The sequence below is a fragment of the Talaromyces marneffei genome, chromosome 1 (assembly GCF_009556855.1).
Source record: "Talaromyces marneffei chromosome 1, complete sequence".
Lineage (NCBI taxonomy): Eukaryota > Fungi > Ascomycota > Eurotiomycetes > Eurotiales > Trichocomaceae > Talaromyces > Talaromyces marneffei.
Genome location: NC_072348.1, coordinates 3,228,494 through 3,246,802, shown reverse-complemented (window position 1 = coordinate 3,246,802; position 18,309 = coordinate 3,228,494). Strand labels below are relative to the sequence as shown.

Here is an 18,309-nt window from a genome sequence, read left to right as displayed (position 1 = left end):
GCTTGGCGCTGCATGAGCAGAAAAAAAATATCAAAGTTTCCGCACCGCTCATGCGATTATCTTTCGACTCAACAATTGTTTCTTTGAGACGCTGATAAATTTGTTGCAATGGCTCCAGAAAAGAAGGACAAGAAGCGCAAGGGTATGTTAATTCTTGTAAAAAAAGAAATTTATTCGCATGCTGACAGAATATTTCAGCTACCTCCACCGCCGCTGTCGCTACTCCAGACCTTCCCAACAAGAAATCGAAAAAGACTGCTGTAGCCGAATCTACTCCCGCTTCCACTCCCAAGTCCATTCTCAAGAAGAAGGGTGCCGAGGAAAAGACCAATGGCGTTGCACAGTCAACTGTCCCAGAAACCGCCGATGCACCAGCCCGAAAAATCAAGCCCCGCAAGCGTGCCAGCGACTTTTTGAGCGACGATGAAGCCGATAACCAAAGCGAGGAGGAGACAAAGTCGACGAAGAAGGTAGAGAAGAAGGAGAAGGATGCGAAAAAGACAGCCCCAGCCAAAAAGACGAAGAAGGTTGAGGTCGTTGAAGAGGAGTCTGAGGCAGAGGGTAGTGAAGGCCAGGAATCCGAAAATGACGAGATTGACGACCAGACTGCGGAATTGATCAAGGGCTTCGAGAGCAGTGGAGACGAAGATGCCTCTGAAGACGAAGGCTTCGAAGCTGGCAAAGCTGTACCTCGAATTCCAGACTCGAAAAAGGCCAAGCGCAAGATTCAGAAGAAACTGAAGGAAAATGATCAGCCCGATGAACCTGGAACTGTATACGTTGGGTGAGCTACCCTCTTCTCTTCCCGTGCTTTTCGTTGCTAACATAAACAGACGCATCCCCCACGGTTTCTATGAACATCAAATGAGAGCCTACTTCTCACAATTCGGTGAGATAACTCGTCTCCGCCTATCCCGCAACCGCGTCACAGGCCGCTCCAAACACTACGCCTTTATCGAGTTCGCCTCTTCCGTCGTCGCCAGAATCGTCGCAGAAACCATGAACAATTACCTCATGTACGGCCATATCCTGAAATGCAAATATGTGCCCCAGGAACAGCAACACCCGGAATTGTGGAAAGGCGCAAACCGTCGATACAAGCGTGTCCCCTGGAACAGAATTGAGAAGCAGCGTCTGGAGCGTGGAAAGACTCGCGACAAGTGGGCAAAGAGTATTGAGCAGGAGGAGAAGAGACGCTTGGCTAAGGCTGAGAAGTTCAAGAAGTTGGGGTATGAGTTTGAGATGCCGCAGTTGAAGGCTATTGATTCAGTGCCTGTGCAGGAGAAGTTGCCTGCGCCGGAGGCCGCTGCTGAAACTGCAATTGAAGAGGCTGCGCCTGTGGAGGATGCTGTTGCCGTTGTGGAGGAGAGTGCACCTGCAGCTGCTGCTGCAGCTGAGGAGAAAACGCCCAAGAAGAAATCCAAAACTGCCAAAAAAGGCAAGGAACTGGTAGAACCCGAGGTTGAGACTGCTACCCCAGTCAAACAGGTAGAGGCTACTACTGCTACGCCAGAGACCTCATCAGCCAAGAAGAGCAAGGCGAAGAAGGGAAAGAAGTCTGCCGGCAAGGCTTGAGGATGATCATGTTTCCTTTTTTTTTATATGTGTATAGATCAAAAAGTTTACTACAATCCGGTCCAAGAGCGGTTTATTTTATGCAGGAATGGAGTTATTGAATATGTTGATTTTCAATTTTTTGGTATCCTACCTTTTTTTAAACACTCATGCTAATGCTAATGCTAAGGCTAAAGTTTCGAAAAGACTAACATCATGTTACATAGTTAATGGGGCTGTCCGCCCATAACATCTGACCCATACACCCGCTCAGCTAACATCCGAAGTTTCATGGGCATAGACTGATCTTGGTAATGTTCAAGGATATCATCCTTGCCGGCTGGACGCAATAAATTAGACCATAGACTTTGGTCTGCGGTTTGGTTCAAAGCACGCCGTTCACAATACGCTCGTTTTTCGGCATTCCACCATCGAGGTAGGATGCTTTGTTTGTTTTTTATTGCTGTAGATGATGATGATGATGACGAGGATGGTGTTGGTGACGATGCTGAATTGGTGTCTGTGTCGTTGTCATGTGTAGTTGATGAAGAGGGGGACGAGGATGATGAAATTTCATCATCCTCTTGGTTGTTAGGTCTGGAGTCAGCCAGATCTAGAAAGTCGCAGAAATCCTGAAAAGCGTATTGCAGAGCCTGACTGCTGTTATCGTCAGGGTTATTGGTTGCATATCGCCCCCTCAACCTCCCGCAATACATCCTCTCATCCTCCACCCTCAACCGATACGCATCAATCAACTGATCTATCGCCATTTTCTCGGTCGACAGACTGTCCAGATAACTATTCCCAACCATGATAGCGCCCACACTGCACGTCCGCTGATGTCCTCTCTTCCAGTCCGCTCGTTGGCATGCCCGCGAGCAATACAGGGCTGAACGGCAGCGAGCACATCGTTTCAGTTTCTGATCTGCGCGTGGATTTGGTAATTCTCGTTTTTTGCAGTATGTGCATGTCCGGGTTGGATTGCTGGATGATTTTCTCCTAGCCTGTTTTTCTTCTGGTCTTTTTGCTTTTTGTAGAGATACTATAGGGTTGTTGAGCCTGGCGAGTTTTTGGTTGATGAAATCCATGTCTTTGTTCCCCGGATCCCCGCAAAAATAATGTGGGCTCAGCAATATGGGCTTCAATCTACCGGCCCTCTTCTGATGATAAGTAGGCTGTCGCGTGCACAAGGGACGGAATCTTGGGGACTTTGACTAGATCAGCAGGAATACCCCGGAAGCGCAGCCTAGACGTATATAAACTTATGGTATGTCACACAGCAAGCCAACCCAAGTCCCCGGGCCCTCATAGCGACTAAGTCCAAAGTAAATATTCACTAGGTCATGTGGCTGGCACAGATCATAGCAAGGGCAGCCCTTGTCAACCCGCGGACAAATAACATGGCCGGATCTCGCTGATCCCCACAATTTATTTCCCTGACTTGTTTAGCAGCAAGACAGGAGCGGGTACAAGGCACACAGTGACACAGACGCAGGATTTAACAGGCAGAAGTTTCGAGTGCATAACATTCCTATTGGGCATGTGAGGCGCTGAGAGGAAGCCCGTTTTGGGAGTGGCGGGCGGAAAGATGGGGGAACGGCAGGACGGCAACTTTGGCTTTACATACTACTCCTACTCCGTATTTACTCCATAGTAGAGCAACGTGTGGAGTAGGGCACTAGCCTGCGTAACCTCTAAGGCTCAGAGAGACTCAAAAGGGCCGGCGAGAGGCTTAGACTTGGCGACGCTATTACGTTAAAATAACTGCCCAGAATGCACCAGTGTCCTCCGTAGGACGCAGCTAGGCCCTGCATTGGTCTGTAAATCGATCCGAGCGACGTTTCTTATTCTCGTGACTCGGTTGTGCTCGTGTAGAGTTACCAAGCTTGGCTGACGGATTGTTGCAGCGCTGAGCCTGAACACTGTTGCATTGCAACTTTTTCAATAACTTGGTTAGTTGCTCTGTAACTTGGTGATTCTAAATCGTAAGCAAAGATTGAAAGTGCTAGTTACCTCCTGAATACCACAATAGCACTTGAGGAGTCACCAGTGTAACTAGCATACTACATTCTCTAGCCGCCCAAGTCTGGGGAAGTGCATCCGTCTGAAACAATTGCAGACAAGAATGACAGCTCAGATCATCACACATCGATAAAATCGCTCGACCAGGATCAAAATACCTCACGGGCATTACGTACAAGCGTCTAGGTCCAGGCTCGGCCGCTCCGGCGGGCTGAGAAGAGTTTGCCTCAATTTGAATTTGTCTATTGTCTATTGTCAGTAAGTGCGAACGACGTTCTCTGTACGTGTTGATGGTCGTGCATGTGCCTCATCCACATATTGCGGAGTACATGAGCTGGCCGTGTAACGACCAACTGAGTTGATCAATCAGATTTGCGCCGATGAGGAAATGTCGCACGTGTGATTGTGATTGTGATTCCGCAACAGAAGTCACGTGACTTACAACAATCCTGTTTGCATGTTTGCATCATTTGCACCCCCACGCCCCAAAATAGGTTAGCGCCTCGCGTCCCGGTCGGACTAAAACCGAAAATCAGAAATTTTATCTTTCCTGTTGACTTCTCTCTCCAACTCCTCGCTCAAAGAATCGCATTCAAAGCTCACACACAAGAGCGTATACCCATACCTCTTCCTCCAAGCTTTGGGAGAAAGTCCCCGGACACCCTGCCCAATTCGTTTTACGTATTGGTTTTTTGTTCTCCCATGAGAATGTCTAGTCAGGCAATGCGGAAACGCGCCGCCATAAAAGCAATTTGATAGCGGCTTACGCTCCTATTCTTCCTTTGGATCACGATCTCTGCGACACTCTCCTGTCAGGGAAAGTGGACACAATGGCGTTGACGGGGTTTGAAGAGAAGAGGATGTCTCTCGGGATATCAGTATTGGGGTTGCTCTTCGTCGTGGTTCGATAGTCATGCGATTGCTTGTCTGATTTGGTTCAGGCGGGTAACTCAATGGGGCTCATTCTTGAGGCGAGGAGTTCCTTTTTTTTTTTCTTCGCAAGTCTGTAGCTTATGGGAAAGCGGTGATTGGGTCTTGTCAGACTACGAGTTATGTTGTCGTTTGTCTGATGGCCAACACAGATGCCCTGTCAAAGGGGCCGGACTTTTGATTTTAATTGGAACGTGGGCTTCAAGAGTTGAATTGGGGGTGGGTGAGCGAGGTTCGTGTGATGATGTAAAACAATCATAGAGTCAAGCACAGAGGATCCGGCCATCGTGCAAGGACCGTTGAAGACCAGATTGTAATCATATCTGATGAACATTGTCTCGCTTTAGTATTATACATAAGTTATCAAATATAATCTTCACTTCATTTTCACATTATCTAAGCTCCATCATCAAACGTAACTACCGCAACCCAATATGCATTATGCTTTTAATGTAGTAATAAACGGGTACAATGTATCTCGAATATTCCTCTATTTAGTCGCAGCTTCCGACTTCCCAGCAGGAACTGCCTGAGCCTGTCTGTTGCTCGCTTGTCTCCTCTGCACAACCGCAATCACCACGTCGCCCGCCAACGAAATAGCTGTCGCACAAGCACTGCTCCATACCTGGATACTAACCGATCCTAACGGCGCCCGCGGAAACGACAAGATCCATTCAACGGGGTACGGGAACCATCCGGCGGGAAGATCAAAGACGGGAGTCTTGGTGTAGTAGAATTGAATGAAGAGGCGAGGTCCATTCAGTGTTAGCCAGCGGGCTATTTTGATCGAGAATTGGAACGAGGTTTTTCTTGAGCCCATTGATCGGTCTGTTAGGAAGCAGAAACTATGTTAGCTATACATCCTGTTTCTGTAGTTTCGCAAGTAGGGACTTGTTTATACTGACTCATCGCCTCGTATTCCTCCATAGCTTTGTCATGCCTCCTTCGCAGTTTTGCCCATTTGGCGAATTCGTCCTGCGAACTGGTCGCGTTCATTTCTCGTTTGAGTTGGACGACATCGTGCTTTAGCTCACCATGTTTACGAGTGTCTTTTGAGATGGGCATTGGTAATCGTAGGTAGAGAATCCATAGCTGTTCGCAAGATGGAAAGATTAGAATAGATTCTCACAAACCAGGGTTACTTCGAAGGGTTCGTGCATACCAGGTCATCGATCGTGCTTGAGCCGATCGTATTGACGATATATATGGCTAGTTGTATGAGGAAAATAAGTAATAAGAAGGAAATCATTTTGAGTTGTTATTGTTTCTCGATGGTTGCCGCAATAGATTGATGGCGATTGTGGGAAGACCGCACAGTGCGGAGGGGAATAACGACCACGGACTGTTTGGGAGAAGGTGAGATTCGGTAGCGGTAGTCGACTCTCGTAATGAAATTGTATATTCAATATCGCGAGCTTGGAGCTCCATATGTTTCAGTGGTGAGAACGTTGAAGGTCAAGTTCGGGCAGAAAAGAATATGAATGACGTCCGGCTTTAACGACTGAGCGGCAGGTGCTCCGAGCCGCCAAGACATCGCCTATCACCACTCATCATTCTGCATCATCTTTCAAGAATATCGCACGATTATGAACAAGTCTAGCCGCGGTGTCAATGACTTCTGCAAAGGAGATTTACCATTCTCTTTCTAGTATATTCGCCAACAGAAAATCTGACGAGGTTCTTGAAATTGAGATCTTGACTCCGGAATCGGGGCCACTCTTACAAGATGGACTCTGCATTGGAATCACCAAGGCCGCGCTGGTCAAGGCCTTTCTAATTGCGAGACAGAAACTTACGAGATATCTCACTCAACTGAAAGAGAACACTGTCAATGGGGGTCTTCCAGATGAGTCGGACGAAGCCAACGAACTCTCCATTGCTACTCAGATCATCCTCCTTTTTGACTGTGAGCATGTGACGGCATGCAACTGGAGGAAGCGATATATATCCTCTTCAATGCAACAGTATGATAATCAGTATGAATCAAGACACTTGGAAGATCTTTTGCAAAGAGAAACAACTCTCTTGTCCTCATTTCAATGTTCGCCATTACATCGACATACAAAGTCGCCTACACTATGGCAGCATCGGCTGTGGATTATGGGCAAGCTGTTGAATTTGAAAGAACAGAATGCAATGGCCTATGATCCCCTTTGCAGACTCATACTAAAAGAGCTTGATGTGGTTTGCAAGTCAGGCCAGTTACATCCCCGAAACTATTATGCGTTCAGCTATATGCGCCAGTTACATGCTTTAGTGTGTCGATATAGCTCTTCAAAAGAAGGAGTGTCGCGTGAAGAAGTGTTGGGGGATGGTAGTCAAGCTCTACTACTTGACTTGGCTATCCTCATGATTGAACCAGTGTTGAAATGGTGTCTATCCAATCCAAGCGATATATCGGGATGGATGTATCTTTTCTATCTTCTAGATTGTGACAGGCAGATGATGAACTCTCCTTCTATGCAGGAGGATAGGATGATCGCAGAACGAATAGTTGTCATGAAACGGACTATCCAGTTTGCTGTGCACATAGCTACATGGGAGGGCGAGAGTCTGTGGACATTCGTCGACCTGATGCTAGCAAGATTTGGAAATGGTATTCTTCCAACAGCTGACATTGCAAGATTAGAGCTGGCGAACAGTCTGCCAACATCTGGTGCTCGTTGGAAGACAACAAAACTCGGAGTATACAAGACATACGAAGGGATGCGGGACGAATCCATAAGCTAGCATGACATTTTCATGAGAGACATAACTGCTAAATCGACCCCCGAGTCCGCCGCACCTCCTCACGACTCCAACTATGGTATTCTAACAGTTTTCAGCAAGGGTTATCCTGCAATGAAAAAGATAAGAACAAAACATGACCCCATAAACAACACATTTTGCCATCAACACACAAACATCGACTTCTTCCCGGCTTTCATCCTGAAGATGATGACTTTACCCATCATAATCAACTTAGAAAGGCAATCCACCAACCAAGCCTCCAACCAGAGGCAGGTTAGACAGCATACTCTTTGGCTTTGCAGCCGCAGATGCTGAAGGACTAGCCATGTTCCTTGCAGAAGTTAGGACCGTGGTCGGTACGCCGGGGGTAGGACGCGAAGCACCAGCCGAAGCAGAAGCGGCCTTTTCAGCAGATTGTCAGCTAGTCAACCCAAGCAACAAAGAAATATAACCAGGAAGATAGAGGGTGAGCTACCATTTCAAAAGCCTCAATCGCTCTTTCCATCTCACTCAAATACGCCGACTCAGCGTCGCTGGAGGAGGTCTTGTCTTGGGTTTTGTCGGTACCAGAGTTGGCGTTCCCGAATTCAGCGGCCATGCCGGGCATGCCAGCTACGCTGCCGGTGTTGGGCTGGGTGGATGTTGGTCTCGCATTTGCGACGAGGGCGAGGACGGCAAAGACCGCGAAGAGGTAGTAGAAGTAATTAAAGCGGGCCATTTTTGTCGTTTGAAGAAGAGTATTTCAATGGTGTTTTGGTTGAGCAAAGTGTGTATGGCAAGGTTGGATAAAACTTACTGGCGAGTGTGTCGAAAACTCAAATGTCGAAAGCTACGAAAAAAGAAAATTCCAAATGAGATTTGATCCGGGGAGAGAATCAGCAACCCTTTAATATGTTGCATGTACCCTGGCGCCAGGTACATGCCTACCAGCCATACCTGACAATCTGTTATTCAAGTGGTTTAAGGTTACCAGGTGCAATACCCCTTCGGCAAACATCCGTGATATGGAGTGTGTTATCTACCTAGGTGGCTAGGGAATCCTCCGGGAGTTATTGATCAACATGCCGGCGTATGTACTTTGCACTCGCCCCCCGAGGACCGTACTTGATCATTTAAGAGAAGGTAGGCAAAGAGTCAACAATGGAGGGTTGCCGCGTGGGCATTGTCGATGCTCATATAACTCTGAAATGGAATGGTGCTCGAGCTTTTACTTGCCTCCCTTCTTCTTGCCCCTAGGAACATATCAAGAAGAGCATCTAGTGCTTCTTCTTCTTCAGACAGAGTTGAGGCACTATAAAGATGAAACGAACAACGACAGTCATAGTCTACTATCCATTGATTATTATGTTTGTCTGTTCAGATGTTCATACACAGACGGGATATCATTCCTGGGGCTTATGCCTGGGGATGAAGGATACCATCCATCATCGACATCCCTTACATGTACCTGTGATATTTACAACAGAGTCCAGACAAGCATTCCTTGCCAAGATGTCAAATTGAGGGATCTGACGTTCTTCCACAGACTCTAAACTACGACGTACATACATACATGAGTTCCTGCATTCCAGTGAAAAAAAAAGCATATTCATTCACTAAGTTATAAGATATAGGTATATGTACCTCCCTCTATTGACACGTAAAGCCCCATCTCAAAATCAGAACCAACGCAACACGAGTGAAGCCGTCTCTTCTTCTATTTTGAGAAGAAAACGTTCTTTTTATTGGCAAAAATTTTGACCTCCTCCGTCATTGTGAGATGGACGGACGAGACTTCGAATATGCCGTGTTTTTTGACTTTGTAAGATTACGGGATGAAATCATCATTGACGCGTCGACGGTGGTGGTCGAGTCGATCATGCCAGGATAGTGGCATATCGCGGAATGGAATGTTTCGATGTCGACGTCGGAGCAGAAGGCAGGGAAATCCAAAGAGCACAAAAAAGAAAAATGCAGTTTTATTCTTGCCTATCAAGATTAGTAACAACAAAACCAATTAAAACAATTGATCCTCATTAAAAGGGCATATTCAACCCCTCCCCTCATCATCACAGAAGAAAATCAATATGAAATGAGAAGTATGTATGCTATAAGCGAACCCGGCCGCCGCGCAGAGCAAAAAAAAAGGCGTTTTTCTGAAAAGAATCGTCGGGATTAGAACAAGCATGTTTTGTTCACTCTCGGTCTAAACATTCTAAATTTGTAGATGAGACGTTGCAAAACTCAGCTACAAGGGTATGAAGACCTTGATATGTATATGAGATGAAAAGAGAAAAGGAAGGGAAGGGAAAAAGGGAAAATTTGTTGGTGCACATAGGGAGAAAGGATGAATTGTGGGGCTCATGGGTACGTTATGTAAGCGGTGGATATAAGATTGAGAGCCTCAGGCAGAGATAAGGATAACGCTATTGTTTATTATGATTTAATGCTTTTTTATTTTTATTTTTCATAGATCATGACATTAACGGTCTTGTACATTCAGTGGAACATTTGACAAAAGACAAGCAAATCTACAAATTATCAATCCAAACTGCAAGACCAACTAAAAACGAGCGAGAACCTTCTCCTGTACATCACCCTGAGCATACTCGCTAAAATTCTTACTCAACACCGACTTGGCCTGCGCTGCAGTAAATCCCTTTGCCGAAACGGCAGGGTTATAGCCAAGACCCGTAACTTTGCCAATTTCTTGATCCGAAACGGGGGTGGCTTCTTTACCATCCGCGCGCTTGTAGACGGTCACAACAACAGCACCGCCCAGACCCAGGTTGTGTTGCAAAGCGACCGAAGTACCCTTGACCAGACGGTTGTTGGCCCAGCCACGCAAGTGCCATACAAGCTCGGCGCATTGAGCGAGACCCGTAGCGCCGAGAGGGTGACCCTTGGAAATAAGGCCGCCGGAAGGGTTGATGACCATGTGTCCGCCATAGGTAATATCGCCTTTGCGTACCATTTCATGCGCTTTTCCTGGCTCGGAGAGCTCAAGTGCGTCGATGGTAATCATCTCATTGGCTGAGAAGCAGTCGTGTAATTCGCATACCTTGACATCCTTGACGTTCACTTTGGCCTCTGCCAAAGCGGTGCGGGCGGCGTGGCGGGTCATCTGGAAACCCATCAAGTCGATGGAGCTGCGATCGTATAGGGACAAGTCATCAGTAGCCATGGTCTGGCCAGCGATCAAGATAGCCTGGGATTTCAAGTGAGGACGAGCATCGAGGAAGGCCTGGGAGACGATGACGGCGGCGGCAGCACCATCTGAGGTCGGGCAGCATTGGAGTTTGGTAAGTGGCTCAAAGATCATGGGCGCTTTCATGACTTGTTCAAGAGTGTATTCGTCCTGGAATTGCGAGTATGGGTTGCGCTTGGAGTGTTCGTGGTTGATACGAGCGATTTCGGCAAAGTCTTCTGCCTTGGCTCCGTATCTACACGACAATCGTTAGTTTTTGGATAGTTGATTCAACGAGCTGTGCGACGTACTTCTCCATATATTCCCGGCCAGCGTTACCAAACAATTGAGCAGCACCAGGCGCATTGGTAACACCACGAGTCTCAGCCATCATCATTCCAAACAGGCCAGTCGGGTTCTCTCGATCATTAAAGTATGACTGCAAGCTACCGGGGTTCATCTTCTCAAATCCAACAACAAGGACACAATCCGCGGCGCCGTGAGACACAATAGTGCGACCGAGAGCGAGACCAGAAGAACCGGTAGCACAGTTATTGTTGACATTGTAAATAGGAATCTTGGTCAATCCAAACTGGTAAAACACTCTCTGGCCGCAGGTGCTGTCTCCGTAGACGTAGCAAGCTACACCTTGCTCGACGTCGTCGTAGGTGATGTGGGCGTCCAGCATGGCCTTGACGCCGGCCTCGAACCCCATTTCATGGTAGTCGACTTTGCCTCTGGGCTTGATGAACTTGGTCATGCCCACGCCGAGGATATAGGCAGGTTGTTGTTGTTTGACCATGGCGATGGTTGATTATGGGTGCAAACCTCAAACCTTAAACCTTAAAAAAGAGATTCTGCGAATCTATGTCGCAACCGTATAACTTTTAGGTAAGAGAAGAAAAAGAATGGTACAAATAATTATGTAGTATTCGCAATGCAGAGGTTTCGTGGTCCGATGACTGTGTATTTGATCCTTCTCTGATTATTCACACGCAGAAAGATAACTATCCTGTGGAGGTTGGCCTTCCTGGGTTTTGCGGGGAAGGGATGGACCGAGGTCCACCAGTTCCGTCGTCCCTTACGGAGTAGGTATATTCCTTTTCCAGGCTAGTTAACCGACGGCACGGCTGCTCTGTTGCTCCCAAGGTTATGGATATATCAATCCCGTCCGTACCGATTGTTCGTCTTTAAAGCTCTTTGAAGATTGGACGACAGTTCGCCGGCATGACATGCCGAGGAACTGTCGTCCAATCTACGTACGTACTATGGAGTATCAACTGCTTACCTTGATAGATCAAGCAGCTCTTGCGATGAATCAGCGGCGATGATAATGTGCTCATCTCTCGGCATTTTTTGTCTATTGATTATCGTGTAACCGTCATGATACGGAGTACACTCGACCGCCTACAAACAAAAAAAAAAATTAAAATAAAGACTAGCGACTTTGTCTTTCTTTTCTTTTTATTAATCTTATCTCTTTCGCGATCGAACTTATGGAGCCCTGACGGATTCCTCAAAAAACAAAAGAAAATCACTTCTTAGGTACTAGCTTCTGGCGGTGGCCAAGAAACCGCATGGTGGGCAGCAAACCGGTTATGCGCTCGGGCACGCGACAGGGATGTATGACCGATATACCATCGATATAAACGTCAAGTTATACCCATTCTCACAATTGCAATGGTTGACTGCTGTCAGCATCACAGAAGAATGGTCGTGCTCTCAGAGGTATACTGAAATGCCATGCAAAGAAATGAACCGTAAGATCGGAAGCCTCGATTTGGCGCTTCGGATGGCATGACGATGAGTTATTCGAATCTAGTTACAACATACAACAAAGGCAACTCGGATTGTGTCGACTCTGGTCTGGTCTCATTCTTGGCGAGAGTTCACATCCCAGGGCGTAGTACTCCTAGAGCATGTAGATAGACACGGCGGATCATCTAGCCCGATGCGTCAAGACAACTTAATAAACCGTGAACCCCTGGGGAAGAATGTGTAGATACAGTAGTTAACTACTACCATGTAGTACGTATGTTATTTATGTACTGTATACAGAGTATGTACAGGCCATCTGGACGACGTCATTAGAGCACTCACCCGTCCAAGCCAAGCCCGCTATTCCTCTCCGGGCGGTCGATCGTCAATGCTCCGGTGCACTCAGCTCCGATCCCATTCGTCCTCCTGCTGCAACCCTCGGCTGGTACTATGTATGCACAACTTCCACTTTCATGGTTGTTACTTCTCGCTCACTGCTGCAATTTCTCATCGTTGATGTAATTTCGCCCCCTGCTATCTCTGTTTCCCCGGGTTTTTGGTATATAGAGAACCACGAACCAAGCACGTACCACAACACAACTTCAACAAATCGGCTGAGCCCCACACGAGGTACGTTCCGCTTCCAACTGCCGCCACATGCAACGAGCTCATCCAACTACCCCCCCATCCGCTTGATTTCGGTTTCGACCTACCACCACTGTGCAATTGACTGTGGTGAAACTATCATTGTGGTCACACTTGAACAATTGCATATCACAGTCAATTTGTCTTTTCATCTTTTCTCGCTCGTTCTGATCCCTCGGAATAGCCGTCGAATTTTCGTCTCCGTTCCGAAGCTCGACGACCTTTATTGGCGGCCACAAGTCCCTCGTTCGGCCTCGACCCACGGATTAGATTGCATAAACTCGCTCAGATTCGAGAATTCGTGATCAACTCAAGCAGCGGCTTCAGGAAACCTTCATATTATTTGCTTCACCCAATTCCATACTTCATAGCAAAATTGTGCCAATTATCTTCAAACCCTCCTAGTCCGCGTCTTCTTTTGAGAAGGCAACCATCTTCTATAAGAGTTCCATGACAACGTGGGTTTCCACGGCCATCTTGAGAAACGACTGTGGGACGCCGAACGGTCATCTCGACTCCTGAGAGACCGCTTTGCGTTCCATCGGGTTCCCAGCCCACCCTACGAGCACGCAAGATATAACCAGCTGAATCGATCGTTCAATTGGTCTCGCTTATCTTGCCATCAGAAATTTTATAGCTGAGCGGCATATGGCCTGAGTCAATTGCCAGGTATGACTATGAACGACAGTTCCGGTCACGTTCGTCTTTCCTCAACCGGATCCACTCGAGCTGCATCTGCCGCCGCAATGTCGACGTCGAGTCCATGGGGCTTTGACACGAAGAAGCGAAATCGTATGTTGAAGAGATATCGGACTCAAGTAGCCTCTGCGACCTCGACGATTTGTGCTACACTAGCTGTGGTACGTATATCAACTAGCTGGTTCTGATTTTTTGCTGACATTTTGGACTATAGACACCTCTAGAAAATCTCAAGACTCGAATGCAAACGTACGTCTAACTCTGGACTGCACTGTTGTGCCAAGCACTAACTGGAGCAGTCATAATTTCCGGAACCTCAAAGAGTGTGCAAAATATATATGGCGTACGGAGGGGTTTCGAGGTTATACAGCTGGTACGTTCCACTTCCTGAGATGACCTATGGTACATTTTTCTGACTGGCATAGGCTTTCTGCCTCCGCTCATGAGTGTCACCTTTGTGCGGGTTATCAGCTTCAGTACTTATCAGGCCGTGAAATATCGCATTTCCGACGAGTATGAACGTCTCACTGGCGTCTCTCCTCTGCTTTACTACAATCAGCCTGGCAGTGTTCCTAGTTTCGCGACAATTACTACATTTACAGTGGCTGGGATGTGCGCAGGTCTCGCTGCCTCACCGTTTGCTTGTTAGTGATTGTGAGATACGGAAACACGGAGAAAATGCTGATAAATTTCAGGCCCCTTTGAGCTAGCGAAAAATGTCGTCCAGACATCAGTATTAATGGCATACCGTTCTCAAGCCTCGCCGGATGCCGTTCGAGATCCTCGTGTACGCTCATTACCGCGCTTGGGCACCATCCAGGCTTTTAGAAAAATCATCAGTCGTCATGGTTTCCGCGGTCTTTACACCGGATACTATCTTCATGCCATTCGCGACACCATTGGAACTGGGTTATACTTTGGGATATATGAAACAGTCAAGCAGATCATTGCCAAAGAGATGGGCAAACCGGCGCAAACCCCATTCGGTCCTCCGATGGTAGCAGGTGCTTTGTGCGGGACTATACCTTGGCTGGTTGTAAGTTCTACGTAGTTACGCTCTAGTTTTGATCATCATGACTAACATCAAATCAGACTTATTCACTCGACACACGAAAGACACGCGCCCAGAGTATTCTACTCGGCAGAACAAAGGAGATCGGTGAAGCCTCGGTGGCCGTGTCGAGATCCAGCATGTACAAGGGTCTCTCCGTTTCCCTGATGCGGACTAGCTTCCAGAACATGATCCTTTTCAGTCTTTTCGAATACACCAAGGCTCAGATCAATAGCCTTGAGACATGAAAGAATTCCAATGAAACAAAATCACCGGACTTTCGGAGATTGAATGTGAAGAGGTGGAAGAATCAGGCCAAGCCAATCCATCTGCTATTGTTTGCAAGCAATTTTACACAAATCAGAATGTGTATCACGATATTGTGTACATACAAAAAGACCAAAACAGTTCTGTACTGTTTGACTGTACGAACTTCTGTATAATTTACTCCGTTACATACGACACGATCGCTTTGTCGACGTGGGATTGAATCAGTTGGGTCGAACTTGATTGGAAAATATCAAGTTTGGAATATGTAAATCCCAGAAATGAAATATATGATTTTATTAGCCCGATGCCCCCTTGGACTTCATGCCACTTTTTGTAGTTCTTCGTAGATATAAATCGTAGTGGGAATACGATAGCCGACGTCATTCCGCTTTTTTGCGCTGTTGCCAGGTCAATCTCCATAAATAGCGGATATATACAACTCCCGAAAAACTCCAGATATCTTCCACGCTCGAACTTGCCTTTTAGCTGTTATTCCAGCCCTCCTTTTCTTCTTCTTCTTCTTCTTCTTCTTGTATTCATGATACAGCGCTGTACATACGATGGCATCGTAAGTTTGGAAAACTCTAATCCACAGCTTCTCATTGCAGTTGCTATCGCGTATTGCTATCGCGGCCACTATGCTAACAACCCCTCTTCTCTAGAGGCAACATCCTCCAACTGCCCTTCCGGCACACCCTCACCGTTTCCCTCTCAGACGCAATAACGCAATACATCTCCTCCAAATATGATCAACGACCGGACATGTTTGCAGATGATCTGCTCATTCTCGATCGACTCCGATCCGAAGCTGTGAATGTACAGGAACCGCATGTCAGAGGGATTAGTCGGTTGGTTGCTTATGCAGCTCAGTTGAAATGGTTGGGTGGGAAGTTTCCTGTTGATGTGTGTATATCCTCTGGAGGTTTGATATGAGCTTTGGGCTTACGGTCGTGTAGGTTGGTGTGGATTTTTCGTGGTATCCGGCTTTTGGGTTTAATACGACTCGGCCAAGTATGTCGCTCACCCTCAGCATTTGGGGAGAATACTGACGTGCTGGGGTGAAGTTGTGCAGAATAATCTACGATTCGAGCTCGCAAATGTTCTATTCAACCTTGCCGCGTTGTATTCGCAACTTGCCTACTCGCTGAATAGGACTACATCTGACGGCCTCAAACAAGCATGCAACTACTTCTCTCAGGGTGCTGGTGTCATCGCCCACCTCCGAAAAGATATTATTCCCGATCTTCGTGCCTCACCTCCAGAAGACATGGACGAAATGACACTACAAAGTCTCGAAGAACTCCTCTTAGCGCAAGCGCAGGAATGTTTTTGGCAAAAGGCTGTCAAGGACGGACTCAAGGATGCCTCTATAGCGCGGCTAGCGGCCAAAGTGTGTGACTTTTATGCTGAAGCTGGTGATTACGCGGTGAAGTCGAATGCGATTAGTACAGATTGGATACATCACATGTCCGCCAAACATCATCATTTTGCGGCCGCGGCGCAATATCGGCAGTCGCTCGATTGTCTGGATAAGAGGAAATACGGAGAGGAAGTTGCGCGTCTAAGGGATAGTCTGAAATGCGTAAATGAAGCGCTCAAGGAGACCAAATGGATCAATCGGATTGTCCTGGGTGATCTAAACGGATTGAAAAGTCGAGTGACAGAAGATCTCAAACGAGCTGAAAAGGATAATGATATGATCTATCTTATGCCGGTGCCTCCAAAGTCCGAGTTGAAGCCTATTGATCGTGCGGTTATGGTGTCTGCGAAGGCGCCGACGCAGGTTACTGATGCGATTTCTATGCTTGGTGAGAATGGGCCGCTTGGGCAGCCGTTACTTGCCAAGTTGGTGCCGTATGCTGTTCATATTGCGGCTAGTATTTATTCTGATCGTCGGGATCGATTGGTTAATGAGACGATTATTGGAGAGTTGGAGTCGATGACTGATAAATTGCGAGAGTGAGTTTCTACTGATCTGGGGAAGGTCACATACTGACATGTCTAGTCTTTTGCAATCGCTCAATCTGCCTGGTTCTTTACAAGCTTTGGAGAAACCTCTAGGAATTCCACCAACTCTTGTGTCTCACGCGGAGGAGCTTCGTCAACAAGATGGCCTCAATCGCTTACATCGTTCTCTAGAAGACACAGCTCAAGTCAAGAACAACGACAAAGCGTTGTATTCTGAGGGTGTGGACCTCCTATCAGCAGAAAAGGAAGAAGACGACGGTGCTCGCGCAAAGTATGGTACAGACAGGTGGAACAGAGAGTCTTCTGTTATAGCCGGACAAAAAGTGTACCAGACAGCGTCGGATATCAATGGCTATTTCTCCTCTGCTCAGAGTACCGACGAGCTGATTCGGGGTAAATTGCGAGATGCCGAAAAGGTTCTTCGTATATTGACCGGCACGAATCGTGACTTGGAATCGTATATTCCTAGCAGTCGTCGGGCTTCAATTACCCCAGATCTAGAGAGGGAGTCTAGCAGGTTGAGGAGTTGTTTGAATGAGGTGAGCAGACTTGAGAATCGGCGGAAGCGTCGTGTTCAAGTTTTGAAGGAGAAGGCTCGTGCAGACGATATCAGTAAGTCACTATTCTCGGTGGAAGCATGAAACCTGAGTTAACGCATCTGCAGACCCGGCTCTACTCAAAGAAACAGCTCGCCTTGAGCGAGAATTCCCTATGCAACCCATTGAAGCAAGCCAATTCGAAACCTTATTCGAAGACCATCTCCACCTTTATGACTCAGACATTGACATGGTCGCCCAAGAACGAGCCGAACAAGAACAGCTCGAAACTCAAGTCCGCGAAGCAAACAACAATTTCAACCGTGCTCGTCGTGGCGATACATCTAGCAAAGAACGCGAAAAGGCACTACAAGAACTTGAGAATGGATACGCAAAGTACAAGGAGCTCATTAGCAATATTGAAGTTGGACGAAAGTTTTACAATGATTTGGCCAAGATTGTGGGTCGGTTTAGAGATGACTGCAAATCGTTTGTGCATGAGCGTAGGATGGAGGCTAGTCAATTGGAAAAGTATATCCCCCCTACACCTATCTTCAGATTTGTCAATGAAGCTGACGATAAATAGTGACATCACCAACGCCGCTGCAATGGCAGCACTGAACATATCATCTCATCACCATCCAATCCAGCATCAGCAGCAACCAGTCCAGCCTCAACCTCCAGTCCCTCAACCGCCGGCAGAACAACCTCTAACTGCCCCACAACCCACAAGAGCCAATACAGTCCCACCACCCGTCCCGAATACAGGCGGTATCTGGTCGCCGGAGATGGGCATTCGGTTTGGGGGAGCATTGCCTGCTCCTGGAAGTACACAGCCGGGTCGACAGGGTAATGCTGGGGGAGCGGCCGGGACTCGGGATCCAAGCAAGGGGATGAGGTTCTCATAGATGAATTGACTCATGGTGATATGTTATATATATATTAGATGGTTATAATATTATGTGTACAGGGGTCTATTA

General features: G+C 47.2%; 9 protein-coding genes across 9 annotated transcripts; 5 read left to right on the top strand and 4 right to left on the bottom strand.

The window, feature by feature from the left end:
- Positions 1-108: 108 nt before the first annotated feature.
- Positions 109-1,575, top strand: EYB26_001215 (uncharacterized protein; the record flags this gene model as incomplete). Its single annotated transcript, XM_054260526.1, has 3 exons — positions 109-142; positions 199-784; positions 834-1,575. 3 exons carry the CDS (start codon positions 109-111, stop codon positions 1,573-1,575), a joined length of 1,362 nt encoding a protein of 453 aa, XP_054116501.1.
- Positions 1,576-1,781: 206 nt separating this feature from the next.
- On the bottom strand, positions 1,782-2,366 carry EYB26_001214 (uncharacterized protein; the record flags this gene model as incomplete). Its single annotated transcript, XM_054260525.1, has 1 exon — positions 1,782-2,366. The coding sequence occupies one exon, from the start codon at positions 2,364-2,366 to the stop codon at positions 1,782-1,784; it is 585 nt and encodes a 194-aa protein (XP_054116500.1).
- Positions 2,367-4,996: 2,630 nt separating this feature from the next.
- Positions 4,997-5,755, bottom strand: EYB26_001213 (uncharacterized protein; the record flags this gene model as incomplete). Its single annotated transcript, XM_054260524.1, has 3 exons — positions 4,997-5,334; positions 5,412-5,598; positions 5,669-5,755. The coding sequence occupies 3 exons, from the start codon at positions 5,753-5,755 to the stop codon at positions 4,997-4,999; spliced, it is 612 nt and encodes a 203-aa protein (XP_054116499.1).
- Positions 5,756-6,117: 362 nt separating this feature from the next.
- On the top strand, positions 6,118-7,236 carry EYB26_001212 (uncharacterized protein; the record flags this gene model as incomplete). The annotated part of the gene is made up of 1 exon (XM_054260523.1): positions 6,118-7,236. One exon carries the CDS (start codon positions 6,118-6,120, stop codon positions 7,234-7,236), a length of 1,119 nt encoding a protein of 372 aa, XP_054116498.1.
- Positions 7,237-7,467: 231 nt separating this feature from the next.
- Positions 7,468-7,954, bottom strand: EYB26_001211 (uncharacterized protein; the record flags this gene model as incomplete). Its single annotated transcript, XM_054260522.1, has 2 exons — positions 7,468-7,638; positions 7,712-7,954. The coding sequence occupies 2 exons, from the start codon at positions 7,952-7,954 to the stop codon at positions 7,468-7,470; spliced, it is 414 nt and encodes a 137-aa protein (XP_054116497.1).
- Positions 7,955-9,778: 1,824 nt separating this feature from the next.
- Positions 9,779-11,204, bottom strand: EYB26_001210 (uncharacterized protein; the record flags this gene model as incomplete). Its single annotated transcript, XM_054260521.1, has 2 exons — positions 9,779-10,658; positions 10,714-11,204. The coding sequence occupies 2 exons, from the start codon at positions 11,202-11,204 to the stop codon at positions 9,779-9,781; spliced, it is 1,371 nt and encodes a 456-aa protein (XP_054116496.1).
- Positions 11,205-12,633: 1,429 nt separating this feature from the next.
- Positions 12,634-13,075, top strand: EYB26_001209 (uncharacterized protein; the record flags this gene model as incomplete). The annotated part of the gene is made up of 2 exons (XM_054260520.1): positions 12,634-12,790; positions 12,990-13,075. The coding sequence occupies 2 exons, from the start codon at positions 12,634-12,636 to the stop codon at positions 13,073-13,075; spliced, it is 243 nt and encodes an 80-aa protein (XP_054116495.1).
- A 407-nt stretch (positions 13,076-13,482) lies between these two features.
- On the top strand, positions 13,483-14,803 carry EYB26_001208 (uncharacterized protein; the record flags this gene model as incomplete). Its single annotated transcript, XM_054260519.1, has 6 exons — positions 13,483-13,665; positions 13,719-13,753; positions 13,804-13,877; positions 13,930-14,148; positions 14,200-14,540; positions 14,597-14,803. 6 exons carry the CDS (start codon positions 13,483-13,485, stop codon positions 14,801-14,803), a joined length of 1,059 nt encoding a protein of 352 aa, XP_054116494.1.
- Positions 14,804-15,385: 582 nt separating this feature from the next.
- On the top strand, positions 15,386-18,237 carry EYB26_001207 (uncharacterized protein; the record flags this gene model as incomplete). The annotated part of the gene is made up of 7 exons (XM_054260518.1): positions 15,386-15,393; positions 15,488-15,728; positions 15,782-15,836; positions 15,890-16,784; positions 16,831-17,405; positions 17,458-17,860; positions 17,916-18,237. The coding sequence occupies 7 exons, from the start codon at positions 15,386-15,388 to the stop codon at positions 18,235-18,237; spliced, it is 2,499 nt and encodes an 832-aa protein (XP_054116493.1).
- Positions 18,238-18,309: the final 72 nt, after the last annotated feature.